Source organism: Osmerus eperlanus, chromosome 17 (assembly GCF_963692335.1).
Source record: "Osmerus eperlanus chromosome 17, fOsmEpe2.1, whole genome shotgun sequence".
NCBI classification, from domain to species: domain Eukaryota; kingdom Metazoa; phylum Chordata; class Actinopteri; order Osmeriformes; family Osmeridae; genus Osmerus; species Osmerus eperlanus.
In genome coordinates this window covers 10767840-10789511 of record NC_085034.1, presented here as the reverse complement: position 1 = coordinate 10789511, position 21672 = coordinate 10767840, and the positions used below count along the sequence as shown (strand labels likewise).

General features: G+C 38.6%; 1 protein-coding gene across 6 annotated transcripts in view; it reads left to right on the top strand.

The window, feature by feature from the left end:
- The window catches only part of LOC134037825 (uncharacterized), a 60097-nt gene extending 40920 nt beyond the window's left edge, over positions 1-19177 (top strand). For all 6 annotated transcript variants that reach the window (XM_062483358.1, XM_062483361.1, XM_062483356.1 and 3 more), the window contains 2 exons: positions 8085-8180; positions 17856-19177. In XM_062483358.1, the coding sequence (XP_062339342.1) occupies positions 8085-8180; positions 17856-18853 (1094 nt within the window). In that variant the 3' untranslated portion in view covers positions 18854-19177. The remainder of the gene's footprint in view (positions 1-8084; positions 8181-17855) is intronic.
- Positions 19178-21672: the final 2495 nt, after the last annotated feature.

Here is a 21672-nt window from a genome sequence, read left to right as displayed (position 1 = left end):
CTGGTCATTAAAACGAGTGAAGTGGTAGTGGTTTGATTTAATATTGAAGAATTACATAAATTATAATATCTGGGTTTGGGTATTGTGTACCGCGTTGAATGGGTCTTGGTTAGTTGCAACTTTAAATTGCCAATATTAACAAAGCGTTAAGAAACTTGACTTCAATTTGAAGCAGTACTGTAAATCCAAAGGTATGGGTAATGTCTTGAATGGTCTGGCTTCACTTCAGGTCTCGTCTCACTAAATGGTAATACCGGCATGGCATAATGGTGAGGCTAGATAGTTATAGCTAGGTGCCTTAGCTAGGTGCCTTATCGCTATCCACATAATGGCAGAGCGATGTAGCGGTGGCAGTGATTGTCTTCTTTGTTAGGCGTAGCGACGGTTGATAGCTGTGTTAGCTAACATTACCTGGCACTAATCACCCCATCACATCTTGCACACGCACGGTGCTTGATAAGTCTCAAACTATTTAAGACTTCAATATCTATGTTCTGTAGAGCACTTATCTGCCCAAGTACCTCTACAAAATCTACAATGTGTGCCATAATAATATATCCTGACAAGCCATGCTGATCAATTTGATCTATAAGGCCAGCATGCGATCTCTGACACGACTAATGTCTTCCATCATCTACCGAATCTAGGTGTCCCTATCTGCCTTCGATCTTGTGCAGCTGCGTTGGTCTGAAGATAACCATGCCACTCTCGTTTGCATGTGAGACTGGAAATAAATACAGCACAGAAATAAATGTGGTGCTCAGAAATAAATGTGGCATTAGGAAATAAAAGTCCCATGAAATACATAAATGTTTTTCAAAAACGTCATTTTGAAATAAAAAAACTATTTATTTATTGATGTTGGTAAATTCAGCTATATAATTATATAATGCTATATTCATATATTTATTGCCATCTTTTTTTATTTCAGAATGTATTTCATAGCCATATTTATTTGTATTTATCTATTTACCTATTTATTTAATTTTGACTAACTCGGCGTTCCATAGTTAGTAAATGGTCACATCCTTAATCTAAATTGAGCATCCTGCATATGGGATTTCCCTAGCCTGACGTTGTCATACTCATAACTCTAGTCAGACTATGAGCCTGATACCGCTAGGTTAACCTGATACAGCCAGGTTTGTTGAAAATGAATTCAACCCAAGCGCTCTTTGGTGACATGGTTGATTACGTTACTGTTGATCATCTGTCTATCATCGTATAAAGCCCGCCCTGACAATTTGATTGGTCCGAACAGCTCTTGTTCGGACATAGTTTTCCCCCAACCGAGCGACCCCAGACCCAACTTCCCAACCAAATCTTTTTGTGGGCGGGGCTAAGTTCGGCTGGCACCCAGGCTAGGATTTCCCTATTACAAATTGATATATTCTAATGTATTTATAATTTTCAACAGTCTAGAAATTAGTCTACAGTTTCTTTGATGGATTCCGTAAGTTCTACCAGTCATACGTCAGAAACATTCAAACTGCAAACTTGAAAATAAACTTGAGTAATAACAAACATAAACAATATAACTGATATCATACCTTTACTGTATTAAGTACTTATTAAATCTTACTGATGTTCAGAGGACATACCTTGATGAGCAGACACTGCATCAGGCACTTTTGGGGCTCATTGCTACCTGTGTCAGTCATGTCTTTGTTCTTCAGAAAGTTCACATTGTTCAATAATATTATGTTCACCTCACGTAAGCCGTATGTAGAATTCCAATGATTTTTTCTTTTGTACTGTATGTGGAAGTAGGCCAGACATTATTAGAATAATCTGGTATATATTTGAGATTTTTTGACACAATTTTGAAAAAGTTATTAAGATTTGTGAGGATTAAGCTATTTTCAGAGATTTGTGATTTTCTATAATTTTGTTTGAAACTTCATTGAAAAAGCAAAGGCTGAGGAAGTACACCAGACATTGTTAGAATACTCTGGTGTCCGTTTGAGGTTTTATAGTCATAAAAATATTATAAGTCATCATTTTTCAAAATTGTATGGGTAGTTTTTACCCGGCCCCTAACGCGACGATGCAAAGTAGCGTCTTACGAATGTCAAATGTCGAATATGAAACTAACTTCACCTCGGTCATCTTATGACTGAAGTTAGCCAGGATCATGATTTCCAGTTATACAATGCATTGCGTTACTTATGTTAACTACTTTACAGACCAATTATCATGTGAAACACTTACAGACAAATGGCATGGGTATTTAACATCTTATAAATAAAATGTCTCACACATCGTGAATGCCTGCTAGCTAGCATGCTATTTAGCAAAGCAAGCTACAGTCTGTAGAGACTTTACATCAGTCCACTCCCTGGATACGCCCCTGGTTGGCCGTGTTGCGTCTTTGCTCCGCAGCTTCGCTTGTTGTAAATCAACCAATCAGCGCGCAGCTCATCTATATATTCATGAGCATACCATAAAAGGGAGAAAACCTCTCGTTTTATTCCAGGGCTATTTCACAGGGTGCATTAGGGAGCCTAGAACAGCACCCGGGCCATTTTCAGCCCAACCAATGTTACCTACCCTATTAGGAGACCTTAAGGAACAGTGTGAAATACCCTATAAAATCAGTAAATGACCCCTTTTATTATGTCCCTTTCCGTTGATTTGAATATTCTGAATATATCCACTGCATATTGCAATCCGTTTCCCCTTGATCTGGAGGTATTACTCCAAAAAGAATCACTTACACTGACCGGTACAGTGTGCTACTTATACAGCAGTTTACAGTTGTACCCGCTATACAAAGAAGCAACGCTTGACGGACTAACAGCGGTAACTAAAGGTGGGCATGGCTACGCAAAAGTTCGTTGTGATCTGAGAAATATAGGTACCAAAACCACTGAGAACCAGCTGCATCACGGGCACTGCACTATCTACACATCTATAATTCCAGAAATCTGTGTGTGTCACCGACATCATCGCGGGCACTGTGCCCTATCTATAATTCCAGGAATCTGTATATGTGTGCATGTGCCACCAATTGTATCACTGGCCCTGTGCACTATCTGTGGTTCAAGTAACCTTTTCACTGACATCCTAAGCACTAGGCCTGTCCCCGACTAAGATTTTCTTTGGTCGACCAAGACTCGACTAAACACTTCTGAAAACCGACTAATCGAAATTTGAAACGTTTTTTTTTTTTTCTATAAATGTCACAATGTTTTTCATCAAACCATTTTGTTTGATGTTTTACCTCACTGTTTTAGGAGATAATATGAAAGAAATACATACGTAAGATGGGAGATTGACAACTAGACAAAAATAAAGGTACAAACATTTTCCCGATTTGACTCAATGTAGCTGCTGGACATTCCAGATTCAGCCGCTATAAAATAAGCTTTTACTAATAAATAAGCCTTGTGTCACCAGTCCTGTTGTTACCAAATGCCAATATAATACAAAATGCCTGATTGGTTATTATTTATTATCTCTTACAATGTACAACAAATTTAAAATATTGTTTGTTTAACATGCAAATCATCCGAGCTCGCTGATCACTGCCTGAAAAAGTGCAGCATGTGAACTTACGTAGAAGCAGAGTGAAGAACGGTGAAACAGAGAAAGATTTTGTTGTCTTGGCCGGAAAAGATAGTCATTCGATTTGGATCTGATTCTTATAATAAGCATATTCATTTTTCAACCCAGCGCGTTAGCATGAGCGAAGTAGGCCAACTTATGGTTTTCAGGTGGTAGGCTACATCATATTCGACATCGAACTATGAAAAAAAAAAAAACTTTGGCAGAGTTTGCATTCAACGTTTTTCGAGTCACCTGGCACTTTGTAAATGTATTTTAATGAAATGCTGCCATACCACAGATTTCTTTGCCATTTTGCCAAATAACACCGACAAAGTTAGCCTGGTCCTAACCAGACTCTCGTACATTTCATTTGTACAGAGAGTCTGGCCTCGCTCCATTGACAAGCATTGACTTCCTTGTAGGCGGGTACTCTGTTGAAGTTTAAAACTATTGGATCTGCCCAGAGCCACTCTGATCTTCCATAACCAATCGCTAGCGTTCGCCTTAGCCAATTCTTTCACCACTACTGTAACAGAGCTAGCTGCCGTAGCTGGAAAATAAAACTGTTCCCGAACCCCGTGGGGAGGAGGGCCACAACATCATGACCACCAACAAAACTCAGAAAAGATTGTTCTTGCTCTGGCTTTAGCTTATGGATATTCGGCAGCGTTGCCACAACGGACCGAATGGCTTCGCTCGCATCTTTCTCCGCCGCCATTACGGAACTACAACACAAACTAGCGCACAAGAGCCACTCCCTCTGTTCGCTGATTGGCCGGTAGAAAATTAACCGGACACATCTGACTTACTTACCTCATGGCCAGACCTAGTATAGAAGCAAAATCAAAATTGAGCGGAAGTACGTAGGAGGGCAGAGCCAGGCTACGACAAAGTAGGCTATGGCAGAGTTTAGTTTGGCAGCCAATTGTGCTTGTGCCGTGTGCAAAAAACAAAACAAAGCGCAGATTAATGAAAGGGAAAACTAACACCTTTTATTTTAAATTATATATTTTTAGAGTTGCTTAATTTGTCTTAAAGATCCTGTAAAGTGGAATTGAAAACGACTTAAGTTCACTACATCACAGAAGAATGTGTTATTAACTACCCATCCAAATTCGAATGAAAAAAAACTGACAAGTATGTTAAATTAGGCTTTTGAAAGATTTCTGCAATCAGCAGTCTTCTCGGCTTGAGACTGGGGGGAGTGTTGCCTGAAGGAGCTTCAGCTCCGCCCCTTGCTGGAAGGCGCCACCTCTATAGGTTACCTACGAACCAGATAATGGATGCTACGTCAAGCCTGAAAAAACAGTATAGAATTCGAATTTATTTGTTCAATGAGTGAAATAGGGCTGGGCGGTATGACGGTACCGGGCGACGGTAGAAATGTGTCTACAGGGAGAGATTTGGCTGTACCGTTTCAACCGTGGTATACTTTTTTTAAATTATGTATTTCATACACTCTTATTAAGCATATATGCCATAACCCCCCACCCCCCTTCTCACATGATATATTAATATAATAAATGTATACTCTTATTTTGAAAACAAATTCACACAGTAGTTGCATGTTGTTGTTGCTCTGCAGCAGAGAAGACGATAACTGCAGCAGGTAGGTTGGGCAAAAAGGGCTCGCATCCAAAGTCTTTACAAATTTGTGATATTTTTGTATTACACGTGTCAATTAAATGTCTGGTTGTTGTATTGTATATAAGCCATCATATAAATAGCATTCTTGTGATATTTAGAATTGTAGTTTAACTTTTATTTGATTTGCTATTTTCATATGACCCTGAAGAATATTTGCGTTGGTCTGATGGAATTTTCGATGTGGAGTGTATTTTGTCTAAGCGGACCACATTCATGCCGATGCTAATTAATTATATATTTGATGACCCATTCTGCAGGTAACCAATTCGATTTGTTGTTCTAGTTTTATGTCTCGTGCTGTAAAATTATTGTTGTAAAATTACACTGGTGGCGTTGCTAGCATTCTTGATCTAGGATGACTAGTGAAGGCTAACTACTTACTAACTGAGAGTGAGGTCATGCCGGGAAATATCAAACTGAGGCTTTAACGTATCGACCGAGCTTTAACGAGGTTGATACTCAGACTGATTGCTTTCGCTCATTTTGAAATGTTTTGTTTTTACCTTGTGTTGTCTCATGTGAGGCAGTTGTTTTTGTTTGTAATAAATAATCGAGTGTGATGATGAAGTACGGTATGGTTATTTTGTACCATTTCTTTTTTTGATTTTTACAAAAAGTTACAGAACAATAACTATACCGTGATATATACCGTAACCGTGATATCAAATTACTCATACCGTGATAGAAGATTTTGGCCATATCGCCGACCCCTAGAGTGAAACATACAGATGCATATAAATGAAATGTTCCCCTAAGCTGTAACACAGGAGTAAAAATGGACACCAGAGACGGCAGACAGTGAGCTCTCCAACTACTTCTAGCACATTAGCTACCATTTCACCAAAATACCATCATTCTACACCGAGTAGCCTAATATCAAGTTAGCGGTTTGCACTAACTCATAGCAGAGATACCTCTGGAAAAGTTACCTAGTATAATTATAACAAGCACACAGAACTGAGTGATGAACTGCTGGCGGCGGTGGATGGTCCGGGTGCGGGAGGCGGAACGACCGGAAGGGGATGCTCGGTACGGCTCCGCGCTGCAAGAGAAGCCGTGTGTCCCTGAACCCCGTCTATCTCTGGTCCATGTTAAAACTGTCCGCCGTGAAATGGTCACTGCAGAGGCGGCTGTTGGAGTTTAGCCGAAGCTTTCCATCAGCGTGGCTCCACAAAATCAATCCACCTATTTTTCCTTTCTTCATCAATAGGGAAATTAAATAGCGTTGCAGCGCAGCTGAAGTTTTTGCATCATGGGAAGATGCAGTTGCAGGTGGAGGGAGACATCCTGAAGCTAGCTAGCTAGCTGATTTAGGCTACAATAACAGTACAGCAGGAGGAGCCATTCAGTGATCTGACGTACATCGGTCAGAGTGAAACTGTTCTACGGTTTAACTCCACATTTCAGTGCAACAAAGTTTTCGCGCTTTGCACATGCTTTCAGGAACTCATTTCACACGTATATAATGTACTGAGAAGCAAATCATGGAATTTGCTTTACAGGATCTTTAAATAATATAATCTACAATTTCTGTAGAACATTTCTTTAATTCAGCAATGTTGACACAAGCGGGAATCGGATCTCACACTGCCATACGGCAGCTCGACTAAAAACATCTTAGTCGACCAAGAGTATATCGACCAGAAAATCGACTAGTCGGCTGAGTGGGGACAGCCCTACTAAGCACCAACTGCATCACGGGCATTGTGCACTAGTTAGTAAGAATGCTAAGAGATCTCTTGAGAGCACTAAAGAAATGTGAGAGTGGGAATTTGGGCATTTTCCCCAAACATTGCTATTAGAAAGTGTTAAATGTTCTTTAAAGTGTAACTCCTCTTAACTTTATGTAAAAACATAACATGATTTTTTATGAAGGCTTAAGAAGACTAGGAAAACTCTATGAACAATCAAAATTAAGTACATTTACATTTATGCATTTAGCAGACGCTTTTATCCAAAGCGACTTCCAAGAGAGAGCTTACAAAAGTGCATAGGTCACTGAACATAACGAGATAGCCCCAAACATTGTGGGTAACCAAACAATGAATCATACATTGTGAAAAACGAATGTCCCAAAGGGAAGAACCATAAGAGCATGTAGTTAGACAAGTTACAATTAAACAGCATGAACCTCAAAAGTGCAAAAAAAGCAAGCAACAATAATATATTTCACAGTGAGTACAATCATTTCGAGTCAGTTAACTACAACAACAACTAACCAACAAGAGCAACAAGTCTCTCAATAAGAGTCATCGTGATCCTGAAGGAAACTAACATCAGGTCCAGCCACATTCCTAAGTACCGTTGTACTCCTGGAACAAGTGTGTCTTGAGCCTTTTCTTGAAGGTGGGGAGATAGTCAGTGTCTCTGATGGAGGTGGGGAGTTGATTCCACTATTGGGGGGCCAGACAGGAGAAGAGCTTGTGTTGGGACAAACATAAAATCTTTCTGTTTGGATTTCTGAAGAATGCAAGAACATGCATGAGTTTATACGACTATTATAATAATTCTGTGAAATACTGTTTTCATTGTATTTAGCTGAACTCTTATTTGCTTTTGTTATGAATGGCCGATATGTGTGATGTGATATACAATTTTTGTGTAATATATATTTTTTAGAACATTGACGTGAATGTCTACTTGCTTACTGGATTTTCCATTTTTATTTCTCGCTAGTAGTCTCTAGTTATTGAACTAAGATGTGAACCTACAAATGCATCATGGAATAAGGTAGCTTTCTATGCTACACTGTACAAAAAAAGACTGTATGAACATTCGATTCAATATGTTGGCAGTTACCTTGCTCTCACATTCAAGAAATTCTAGAGTAATTTTGCACTTGGTCACCTTTTGACCAATTGTTTTTCTTTTAATTTCCACCGTACTAGAAAAGGAACAGGAGGAAGAGTTGGAACAAACTAAAGTGAAGCATGCTGTGGTTACCCATCCCCAAGACCATGACTATGCAAGTTGCCCACCTCCTGGTAAGTAGCTATCTAACTCCATACTTAGCAATAGCATTGTATCCAACTATATTTAAAGGCAGGATCCACTATTGCTTGCTCAAATTTGGTGGGCTCTCTGCTGGTGGCTTTGTGCAAATCAGCGTGGAGGTGGGATTTTTCCTTGTTGAAATATCTTCAGTTTACTTTCACTAGCCCATAGTGATGTTGCTAATCCACTAATGCCCTTGTAATTGGAGTGTGTAATGGTAGAAATTCAAGCGGCACTGTGTAGATCTGAGTAGTCAAGAGATGTGGGTTTATTACAATTTATTTTGCTTATACAGATCATGATTTAACAAAGTACTTTGTGATCAGTCATAACGAAGGAGGTGCTAGCCACAGGTCGTTCGCCAGAGTGATGAAGAACAATCATAAACCCCTGCCTTATATAAACTTTAGATCAAATGATTCCTCTGAACTATGTTGATTGGTCAGCACTGCTCAGTGACAGTTAAGACAATATAACCCCCCAGGTCAAGTGACCAAAGTCTTTTGATGTCACGGCTCTTTCTCTAAATGAGGACAGTAAAGATACCCTTAATGAAACACAAACAGGACACAGGACACAATCTCCTCGGCCAAAAGGTCAGGGCTGCTAGATCAACTGATCCATCTACCCATCTCCCTTTAGGCCACAGAACTCAAACATCCCCCAACCTCCGTGCCCCTAGCTTCTCAATCAGGCATCATAACCCAACACCATAAATACCTTAAGACCAACTGCAACATCCATTTGTTTAAACACAACCTCAGTCTATTAAAAATACATTCTTAGTAACTATATCAAAAAATGCCATCACATTCCTTATTTTTTTTTTTAAACAACAAAGGCATACAAAAGCATAAGCATACAAAAATATAAAACATCCATACAGATATGGAGGCAAGAAAATAAAGTAACCCCCTTTAATCAAAACATAACCCCAAAAATAACAAGAGAATTACATATCACTCACAGTAGCCTCTTCATCCTTAAATGGTGGAACCCAGTCAGAATCCTCTAAGGGACTATAGTTCATCATTTGAAAAGCAAATGATTTAGCCATTGTCTTTTCCACAATCTTCCTTACACAGGGAAACAGACAACAAGCCAAAAACAATAGTATCAACAAAATGACACCTATTCCACACAAAACAGACAGAAGAACTGCCTTCCATTTACCAAACATTTCCCAAGAACCGTCAATCCATGACCAAACTCCTTTTGAATCATCAAATCCAGAATGTTCAGACAATTCTAATCTCAAAGTACGCATGCTTGATAATGCTTTAGTGACTGACCCATCACTCGCTGTATTATTGGGAATGTACGTACAACATGTATTATTGAAAAGTACACAAACACCCCCTTTTTCAGCCAACAACATGTCTAGAGCAATCCTGTTTTGCCATGCCATCTCTGAAGTCTTAGCCAATTGTTCTGATAATCCAGAAATCGCATCAACAGTGTAATTAATAAAACGTTGCTGATTATAATATATATAATTAATCCAATCCACATTTTTGTTAACCGTACAATGTACGCAAAAGAATGATTCTAGTCCTGCAGCTACCTGATTTCTAGCTTTAAAATCAGTAGGCACCCCTCTTGGTACTCCAATATCATGTAATCATGTATCATGTAAATTCCACTATCAAAAGATCCAACAGGAGCAGCTCGTCTCTGTCTGCCTGAATCAACCGTCACATTACCTAAAGGCTTAATCAACGTCTTACTAACTAACATCACCTTAGCACACACTCCCACCCATCCTTCTGGTAAACGTGATCTAATTCTACCCCCACAATACCAAAATATATCAGCTATATCGCGTCCTGGATATACCAATGGGCCAGAAGGTGGTGGAGTATGATGTTTTCCCTCACTATCCACACGAACAGAGCTTCTATACTTGTAACAAGGGTGTAAAGTCCCATTAACATCTCTAAACTGCATCGCCTCACAGTATGGATTTACCACCCAAGTATGTCCACAAGTTCCAATCTTTACTTTCCCTTCACTAAAGTTCCCCACGAATACTGTTTTAACAATATCGGAACTTTTCTCGAAACACTCAAACTTTTGCCCTGGAACTATAACAAAATCAATCAGAACATCTTCCGTTCCCTCGTTCTCAATTGGTCCAGTAAGCATAGGACGTACTGCTGCACATCCTAGATTGGAATTTAAATACCAAGCACTAGAACTCTGGTAATGATAGCAGTTAGTGGGACAGACTGGACAATTCCTGAACAAAACCAGATGACTACTGTCCACACATCTCGTTTTATCAATGTCACCTGAAATAATTCGATGGTAATTAAAATCATAACAACTAGTTGAATTAAATGGTGCTGGCATAATCAGTGGAACATCCTTAAGTGTCTGGCAATACACACATGGTGGGTGTTCTTCGCCTAAAACTTGTTTTACTGAATATGTTGCTAACTTATACCAAGAATTAAACTCCATCTCCGATTCCATTTCATCTACAACCTCTCTATCATCACTTTTCAACATCTGGAACGTTGCAGGTGAAACAGTTGAAGTCATTGGATCTATTGTCATAGTATCATCAGAATTATGCATACTTTTATTAAAATACAAAAGCGAAAATACAATAAGAGCAATAAGAAATGCCATTCCCAAGACAAAACCCACTGCACCCCGTATACCACAAAGTCCAGGTTGTCGGAACTGATGCCATGGTCGTGCATTCGTAGTGGCCATCTTCAGTTGAATGTAGGCAAACTTCTGTCAGGCGGTGTAGTCTAGTCGAATCGATTGCAAACGACGATCAAATTGCTCAGGGCAACTTTCAACGACACTGCACTTCGCGTACAGCTCGGAAATTTCCTTGGTACTACGCAGAACGCGTATCCTCTGCTTCCGTCTCCAGACAAGGTGCACGCTTGCAATGGTTAGCGTGTATCCACGTTGCTCTCCTCTCCGATCTTAACCGCCGGATTAGTCGTCAGGAGAATCTGGTATGGCCCCGTCCACCTTGGGTTTTACCAGGCGTTTCAGGTCCTTCACCACGATCCAGTCATCTGGTATCAAATCATGCAGCGGTCCAGTCATAGGAATAGCCTCCTTCACCTGCCTGTGAATCTCACACAAAATAGACTCCAAAAAGGTTGCACAGTGATAAACAAGCACATTCTCACAGAGGTCAGTTAAAGGTAACTGACTTCTTGTCGTCTGACTTAGTCTTCAAAGTTCTGTTCTCTCATTCAACTGAAGTGATTAACACAATGTTGAATCCTATCAACACCAAAATAACTTCCATAAACAAGTGTGACCCATTATCATTACATAACCAAAGAAAATTCCCATCGAAAATAATCTAAATTAACAAAAGCTTGATCACTGAGCCCCTGAGAAGTCTAAAACTTCTTCCCATCCAACAACCATCAAAACAGTATCACTTCTCCAAAAATTGAACTCTACAAAATCCATCTATCAATACCCAAATGGTTTCTCTAACCTTAACTGTGAAGCTTATCGTGTTTAAATTCCTTTTCTCATAATACTTATCCCACATATGAAGTATTAACAAAATGACTATGCATCCATTACAAATCCTCTTGTATGCTAAAATAATGCATTCTTCTTGATATCACACAAACTGTAGAGGCATGATCTTTCCATGTGTTAACTTAGCAAAATCTCAAGATAAATGTTTTATGCAGACCATACAACCTCCATTTTTTATTCTCATATCCTTCCTTTTTCCAAAACGCATTTTCTTGTGGATTTGTCCAAGTTCGAATATCCATTCCACCATTCCTTTCTCCATCTGTCCGCTGTATTCTGTAATTCTTATCAAATATACTCAAACAAAACAAAATTCTCACTCTGGGTTAAATACAGTCCAATACTTTCAACTCAGCAATATCATATCAAACCCTCACAATCCTATCACAAATCCAAACTACTGAAGCTAAATTCATAAAACCATAAAACCCCCATAGTCACTCTCTGTTTGGATCAGTCAGTCATCAGTCAGTCATAAATTCCTAAACGTCATCTCTTCCTCTCTAAGAAGCCTGCGCTTCCCTTAAAGAACCTGTAACAAATGTTGTATCAAGGTCACACAACAATTTTCCTCAAAAGAGTCCTGTAAGCCCAAATTTGTCAAGTTAGGCTCATCCGGACATAGCAACATCATCTCATCACTTCCTGTAAACATATCAACATCAAAAACATATTCTAGTTAGTTCATCAATGCATTCAGGCAATCTAGAAACTGCTCCAGCTAGTATCAGCACTAGCATTTTCCCTGTGGAATAATCATAATTGTTAGAGTGAATTCCACATTTGCATACAGCAAGTTGTGTCCCAGATCAAACTAAGAAACTTCCTGTTTCCATACCTTTCCCAAAATCATATGTAACACCAATGATGTATTTAACTATCAGTAAATATTTTAACTCTTTTCCCTTTTATGAATTAACAAGCTTACACTGAAGCAACCAACCTTTGAACCAATTTGTATAAAATAAAACTATTTTTAGAAAACAGCCAAATTACGAATAACCTCAACTTTTAGTCTCTTATTATCTTTTCTTCAAAAACCTTTAGGAACAGTTCAAATGAATACCTTTAAATTTCAGATTCCCTTTAAATTTTTTCTGTATTTAAATTCACCAAATCAAATCTCTCTTTTTCCAAGACATGTAGAAAACCAGCATCACTACCCTAAACCAGAATTTAATCTGTATGATTCCAAAATAAAACATAGACCATAAAATGTTCTTAATGTAACCATTAGCCAAACTTATACCCCATCTATATTTCTATATAGGTTAGATAGGTAGAACTTCATAACTTGCTTTGGCTGCAGTCCAGAACAAGCTACTTAGCACAACCATCACACCACAATTTATCAGACTTAATGAGTCTTCCCAAATTATTTCAAAACCAAGTTATCATAACCCTCTTTATGAACCAATACCATAATGATACAACCTCATCACAGCCTAACTGTTTATCCCAAAACATTGTACCATGCCCTTAAGACAAAAGAAAATATAAACTCTCCCTTTTTCTTTTAAACCTTTAAATTCACAATTTAACATAAAACCGTAAAACAAAACCTTATTCTTTAACTCCTCAAAAGTTTTATCAAAGCATGTAATGTATACACCTTTGAATATTCCTATATTTACCAGCTATCTCAATTACTCTTTGTTAGTGAATCAACCCAAATAAACAATCGCGCATTTCAAAACTCTAATCAAACAAACAGCGCCCTCTGGAACAAAGCAAAAACTCTCAACCTTTTTTTATTTCTTTTAAACAACACAGATGGTTGGCGTTTACCATCTATTCACTTAATTTTGCTAAAGTATAACTTTTCCAATCCAATTAGATCTAATTTCTGCATTTTTATGGATACCATCACACACCACTGATTTTCCGCTCGTAAATACAAGTTCTGGTCTGAAAGGCTCCTACCTCCCAGTTTGTCTAGGATTTAGAACAAATGTTAAATCATACATTTGTAAACCACCAAACTTCGAATTAATCTAAACGGACACATCTTTCACCATTAATACTCACATAATTATGCAGAATTACACCCTCTGGGATCACCTTTGTAAGACTCAACGTAACGGGACTCTTTTAGCCCCCACCTTTCCTCGGAATTTCTGAAACTCATTTAAAATGTCCTCAAACAAACAAAACCTTGTTAGCATATGTCTCAAAATGCTCATCACGTAACATATTTCAAAAGTAACCAAATCAATATGTAAAATTCGCTCCAAATGTATCTATTTCTCTAAATTTGCGTCTTTGTAAATTTCTCAACTTCCATCTGCGCATGTGTCATGCGGTTACTCATCCTGGATCTCAAATATCAAGCTGCAATTCCTTTACTAGCCTGTACCCGCCTGTCGGTCTGTTAGTTTGTTAGCCAATGTCTTTGCCATAGTTTCAAATTCAACTTCCTGGACTCTCCTTTGTCTCAGGACAGAACAAAATGCACTTCCTCCACGTTTTCACCATTAGCCATTAACCAACAGTCACAGCCTGGATTTTCTTTACAAGTCTATCAACCATTAGTACTATTTTAATTTCAACATAAAAATTAGGCTCCGAAATCTACATATGCACCTAATATCACTCGTCAGAGAACGACAGTTTACCCATGTATTAGCATTCTGGTTGGACAAAGCTTCAACTTCAAGTCCATTTAAATATAAATATGAATACCACCAAACCCAACACATTTCAACAAATCATCTCAGCAGAAATAAACACACATATGTAGCACCTTTGCCCTTAACAACAAACGCAATTCGGTCTCTCGAACTAGTTCCCATTGTATACACTTCAGTCCCTCGGACTGGCTCAATCTTTCTAATCACTTCTTCATAACCCTTTACATATTTCTTTAAACAACAGTAACATCTGTGAACTCCCACAAAATTAAAAATTAAACCATCGAACATTTCCAGACATAAAAAAAAATATTCCTTAAACAACATAACATTTCCGTTTGAACACATAACTTTCTATAAAAGTTTCAATAACCCCGGGATTGTAATTCTTCAAATGAATACCGCTTTTATTGCCAAAACTGGCCTTTTACCAATTATCCTACCCAAACACTAAATTTCCAGCGCGTTATTCAACAACGAATCAAGCTCATAATATAGAAAATCGGTCTGTACATAATTTCCAAATCAAGAGTATGGCAACTCACAATATTTTCTTAAGTTTGACAAAGAAACAGAAACACATCTGTTTTCCAACCAATATACTTCTCAATTCAACGTCAAATTCTCTATAAAATGAGTGATTTTTTTTTTTTTTTTTTTTTTTTTTGCACTCACGCAGAATGAGCTTCACTGAAAGAATCAACTTCCGCTAGGCTCAAGCGTATGCGCCTCTTTTCAAGTGGAGAATTCAGTCAAAGAATTAACATTAGCATTTTCAAAACAGAATGTCTCCGTCTTCAAAAACAAATGCCTTCTGGCGGTAATCAGACCGATGTAAAGTCTAACATCAAATATATAACGGTTAACACAAAGTTGTAAAACAATATAACAAGTCAATCGTCTCTCCTCTACCAACAGTGTCATAACCGATAAACATTGTACGTCACCAGTTCGGAACTCAACTTCCGGTCACGAACCCCTCTGATTTGAGAGTTCGCTCACAATTTCCAGAAAACTTTCAACAAAGATGACACATCTCCGGACATTCACGTACATTTTGCTCAAATTCCCACAATTAAAGCACGCATTTTGGATTGACCTAGCAATTCGTGCTGGCCTACATGTTTTTCAACAGCATGTCAACACGCTCTGCATCAGCTTCGACCATAGCCCACAACACCACTTATTCCAAACACAACAGGGACTCAAACCCTTTGTTCCGGAGAGGACTTTAACCTTTCCTTCTTTGAAACACAATGGCAATTGCAAGTCAAGGCACAAGCTTCAATCTTTGCGGGAATCCAAAGCAAATCTATAAACAAATTCCAGGATCCTGCTTTCTTGACTTTTCCTAGATATAACCGGCTGTCAGAAGACATCGGAGTCATAGAGAAATGGCAAATGTCTGACCTCATGTTCATATTCTGTTCTCGCATTCCCGCAAAACCTCATGCGCCTGCACATCCTGCCGCAACACCCCTGGCTGCGGATGAGGCGAAATTTGTTTGCGGAACAGCCAGAAAATCTCAATCGTGAATCTGTGGGGAAATAGATGAAAAATTCCCCACACTATTCTGTCCTAATATTTCTTTATCCCTCTACCTATCTCCATCCAATCAGAAAAAGCTCTCCAATCAGGCTAAAATCTCCACTTCTCCACTTCAAAAAAAATTGTGTATCTATTTCTCCCCACGAACCTATTTCGCAATACAATAAGGTCCTTAAAACAAAACGACCCCACACTCGAAAATCCACATTTATCAATCCATATTTGCATTTGCAATAAACTATCGTTACCATACTTTTGTTTCATGTAATCGATGTTTGAACAGGTCAATTCTGCCTCCAGACCATTCATTTTCAGAATTACAATCCATAAACGATAACCAACGACGGAAAATAAAGACACAATTACCCCTTTTCTTTTCTAAAAACAATTAAATTCCGACTTCACAACTTTCAATGAAAATAACTGCACAATCATAAATTACAAATATTCAAACCGAAAATTAATTAAAATTTTGATTTTTGTAATTTGTATATAGCTTGAATAGTAGACATCATTAGTTACTCATACTTCTTTTAACCTCAAAAAAACATAACTTGCAATTAAAACAAAAAATGAACACGCGTGTTGCAAACTTAAAACCTCTACTTTGAAATTTCTTTGTTCTCCACCTTCAGGGACTCAAACCCTTTGTAAACACTCTCACTCACACAGCTGATTTCCTCACAAGTATACTTTTCTCTCGGGACTTAGAATCACGTTTAGGCCGTTAATAAATAAGAACTGCACCAATGCCAATACAATTTCTCAAACTATCACTAACCCAACATATTCTAATCCTTAGGGTCTCAAAAAGACACATAACACGATATAACATGTGAATTTATCTACCTCTGTGTGTGTCCGTCGACACACTTCTGCAGACATTTCTTTTACGACTTTCACGTAAAAGGTAGGTTCAACAACCTTACCTTATTAATTCGTACGACTTTACACGTATAGGACAGTTTTACCTCTGCCCAATTACTTACTTAACCGAATTATTGACAATAGCCAAAAAAAAAAACACACATTTAGACAATTCAATATCACACAGTAACCAAAAGAATATCTCACCGGTTCTTTTGAAGACCCCGCGTCAGCCACAAAACGTCCAACGGGCGCCCCCCCTGGCCCTGCTGTCTCACGCATGGCGGAAGGAAAGGCGGCTTTTTGCCGGAAGATCAATTCGCCGAGGGGAGCCGCCTGCTGAACGCCGTAGACCAATGAGGATCCCCCTACTGGCCACCAAGTGTAATGGTAGAAATTCAAGCGGCACTGTGTAGATCTGAGTAGTCAAGAGATGTGGGTTTATTACAATTTATTTTGCTTATACAGATCATGATTTAACAAAGTACTTTGTGATCAGTCATAACGAAGGAGGTGCTAGCCACAGGTCGTTCGCCAGAGTGATGAAGAACAATCATAAACCCCTGCCTTATATAAACTTTAGATCAAATGATTCCTCTGAACTCTGTTGATTGGTCAGCACTGCTCAGTGACAGTTAAGACAATATAACCCCCCAGGTCAAGTGACCAAAGTCTTTTGATGTCACAGCTCTTTCTCTAAATGAGGACAGTAAAGATACCCTTAATGAAACACAAACAGGACACAATCTCCTCGGCCAAAAGGTCAGGGCTGCTAGATCAACTGATCCATCTACCCATCTCCCTTTAGGCCACAGAACTCAAACATCCCCCAACCTCCGTGCCCCTAGCTTCTCAATCAGGCATCATAACCCAACACCATAAATACCTTAAGACCAACTGCAACATCCATTTGTTTAAACACAACCTCAGTCTATTAAAAATACATTCTTAATAACTATATCAAAAAATGCCATCACAAGTGATAAACTCAAAAGGACTGTAAGAATGACAGTCAATGATACTCATGTAAAATGAACAGTAGTTTAGCATGACAATAACTGACTCTCCAGTTTTGTATTATTTGTCTACAGATGCTATGGAGAAGGTACTGGAAAAGATTAAGGAGTTGGAGGAACGCCTCAAGAAAAACACAAGGGTCCAGACACAGTTGAGCAGGTTTTGTGTTTCAGATGAAGATTTCAAGTACTACACTAGATTTTCCTCTGAACACATTTTTACGTTTTTTTGGAAATCAATTGAGCCCTCAGCATCAAAAGTTGTATATTGGAATAAAGCACAAAAAATGGGAATGGAGAATGTGTTCCAGGAAACACCAAGCCCTCACTGCAAGCTACCTCTCATCGATGAGTTTTTTTTGTATTGTTTGCGCACTGCTGCTGGACTTAACGAGAAGGTGTTGGCTGGTATGTTTGGTTTGAATGTTTCCACTGTGAGCAGGATACTCATTACTTGGGCCAACTATTTATATCTTTTACTTGGATCCATTCCTATCTGGATGACTAGGGATCAGGTGAGGAGAGCAATGTCTCGGAAGTTTCAGAGAAAATGTCCCAAAGTCAGAGTCATATTGGATTGCTTTGATCTGCAATGTGAATCACCAACATCCAACATTTCATGCTGTGAGACAGATTCCACAGACAAGTCTCATTCCACATTCAAGGGGCTGATTGGTGTTTCACCAAGTGGTGAGGTGACTTTTGTCTCCACGCTCTACAAAGGATCCATCTCTAACAAGGAGATGACAAGGTTGTCTGGAATACTTAATTTACTGGAGCAGGGGGATGAAGTAATGGCTGGCAAGGACTTCCTGATTGAGCATTTATTGTCCATGGTTGGAGCCAAGCAAGTTCCCCCTCAGTTCCCACTAAAAGACAAAGAGAAAACCCTTGAAATGACCCACCCTCTTTTCAAAAGAATTATGTGTAAAGTCAAAGAGTTCCATATATTTGACTGTTCTATTCCACTTTACTTAGCTGGCAGCATCAATCAGATCTGGGTAAACAGCTGTCTGCTCCTAAATTATCTAGGACCAATGGAGTTGGATGATAAACTAGCAAAATGCATATGAGCCCTCTATTCTGTTAGGGGTATATGAAAGGTATATATTCCCCATCTTTGCTGCAAGTGTTATTTTCAATGCAGTTTGTTTTCCCTTTGTAGCTTATAGTGCTTTTTTCTCATTTTTATGCCTATGTAGTTGTTGCTTGTCTTAAGAATGTCATTGCTCAGGATGATCTTGTTACACTGTGGACATAATAAAAAATAAAAAAAGAATTTGACTTATGAGGTAGCGATAGCAAAACAACTCGAGCCCAAAGCACACCATTTGAAAAGTCATAATGTCAAAAACTGTTTGTAAGTATGTAATAAAATGTGCAAGGTTGTGTCTTGATGTGAGAGTATATGTATTCCAGAATCACTAATGAGTTCCAAAGGTTTTTCCTGTGCAGTTACGGATAGGGTTTGTAGACAAAGTGGATACATTAATCTATAGAGAAATTGAAAAGGTAGAGGAAGTAAATAAGAAAATAAATGGATAATATGAACCAGCTGGTATCGATCATTTGGATCATTAGTTTTAAATTGTGTGATTGCTGAGAGGATGCTGCGCGCAGCACTCTGATGTTTCCCGTTTGTCAACTGCCAGAAGAAGTAGCTCGGTTACAGACGTCCAGCCATCATGAAGCAAACGTACTAACTAAAGCCAGACCGATAAAGGAATTTTAACGCCGATACAAATATTTGGTGATTTAAAAATCCAATATTCCGATATATCGGCCGATATATATTTCAAAATAAAGATATCCAGAAACGCGTAACAAAACAAACAGATTTCCCTAACGGTCTGCCTGACAGGGTTTGTGGCATTCTAAACACAAGGGAAGTTGTAGAGTGCCCTCTGGTGAACAAACTATGCAACACCAACACTCAACAATGGTTGAAGGGTGTTTTGTCCGTTATTTTTGTTGTTTTTTAAATATTAATTTATCCACCATTATAAATGCTGATACCGATAGTTTGGAAAATGCTTAATATCGGCCGATAATATCGGCCCGTCGATATATCGGTCGGGCTCTAAAACATACTCACCTGGATCAGAGAAAAGAAAAAAGGAAAAAAAACGAAGAGAAATGGAGTCGAGGAAAAAGGTACGCTGCTAGTAGCAGCATATTATCTATTGATATAATTGTTTAACCACCTCAACAGCAGCTGCGGTGCCAATGTTCTTCTTAGCTAGCTACGAACCTTAGCTAGCGCTATAGCTAGATAATGTTTAGCAGGTCCTAATGTTGTTTTCCCAAATCAGACGATAACCAAGTTATCAGCCAGATGTGTTATGATGCAGTTATAGATGACTTGACTTGTTTTATCAAAATGTTTTATCTCTTAATGTATCCTATTTTTATTGCACTTTTGTATTTGGACAATTTTGTACTTAGTGGAAATAGCGTTTACGCACCTCTAAATAGCGTTTACGCACCTTTTAAGTTCCCTGCGCCTTGTATTGTGCCGTTGGGAAAATCCGAAATAAATTTGGTGTCATTTAAAACACCTAAGACTAAGTTTCATATTGTTGAACATATAAACGCTGTTGTCTGAATAATTTTCATCTGCGTTGTAGGCTATTATTTTCTGTGACACTCCAATGTGTGCCTTGCGGCTACGGCGGCAACACCAATCAGAATCCAAGAAGTAGTGTAAATACGTTTACATTTAGTAATTTAGCAGACTCTTATCCAGAGCGACATACAGGATGCCTTCCTGGCAGTGCCTTCCTGTTCGGAATGGATTAATTAGCGATGAATATCAGGCGATTTTTGAAGAGACCATTAGCCTAAAGAATATATTGTGCTTATTAAAGTTATGCATTGTGCTTATTAAAGTTCTGTCTTATGAACTTAGAAGTGTGCTCAGGCTTAAACATTGTGTCTCACACGGGGCGGGGGGAGTCGGGGGTGCTGTCGGAGAAAGAGGAACAATCCAGACTAGTTTCGACCACAGAGTGTGGGAAAAAGGCTGTATTTTGTGTCTCTCTCTTCATTTTCAGAAACAACCTTGAAACCAGGTGGAGACTGCACCCGAGCATGTGGGACGCGTAGGCAAGAACAACACCCAGCTGCACAGGAGAACAAGCTCAACCCTCTTCTTGTGTTTTTTATTTTACTGCACTGTATAATATATGCTGGGGCAGGGACAGATAGTTAGTTGGACTTCGTGAACCAACCCAAGCTCTGTTGCGGGTAGGAAAACGTATGCAAACCCCAAGGCTCTGTACTTGTTGATTTCCAACTGCTGCATTAAAGCTGATATTATGGGACCTCTGCGACTCCAGACCACTTTCTAGAACACAGACTTGTGTCATTGAATACCATCATTACATATTGGAATAGACACAAACAATTTAAATCCTTCACCATCGACTGCTCCCACTGCCACAGATTCTGCAAAAGGCCTCAAGTACAAAGTAAGATCATTCATTCAATTCACAAAATGTTGTTTTGGTTCGCACAACATCGCATTAACACAGGGACAATCGCTACTATTAATAACGTGCTTTCAACTACGATGATGCAGGTGTAAGCCAAGTAATAAAACGTAATAATAAATAAATAATACAATTCAAAGTTTACCCACCTATAATTTTACCACTACAGCCCTGAATGTAAGATGTTTAAGATGTTGATGATTAAGATGATTAAGAATGTAAAATCAATTTACCGGGCTCGGATAGCATTATTTTTTACCAGTCATTTCCTCAGAAATGTCTCATCGGATTTGCCGCTGTGTATTTAACTTGTTCTCTTACTAGTTAAATAATTTTTTTTAAAGGGATTTTTTTTGTAATTGTGCTATAAATCTTTTATAGAACTTTTTATTTTAAATTTG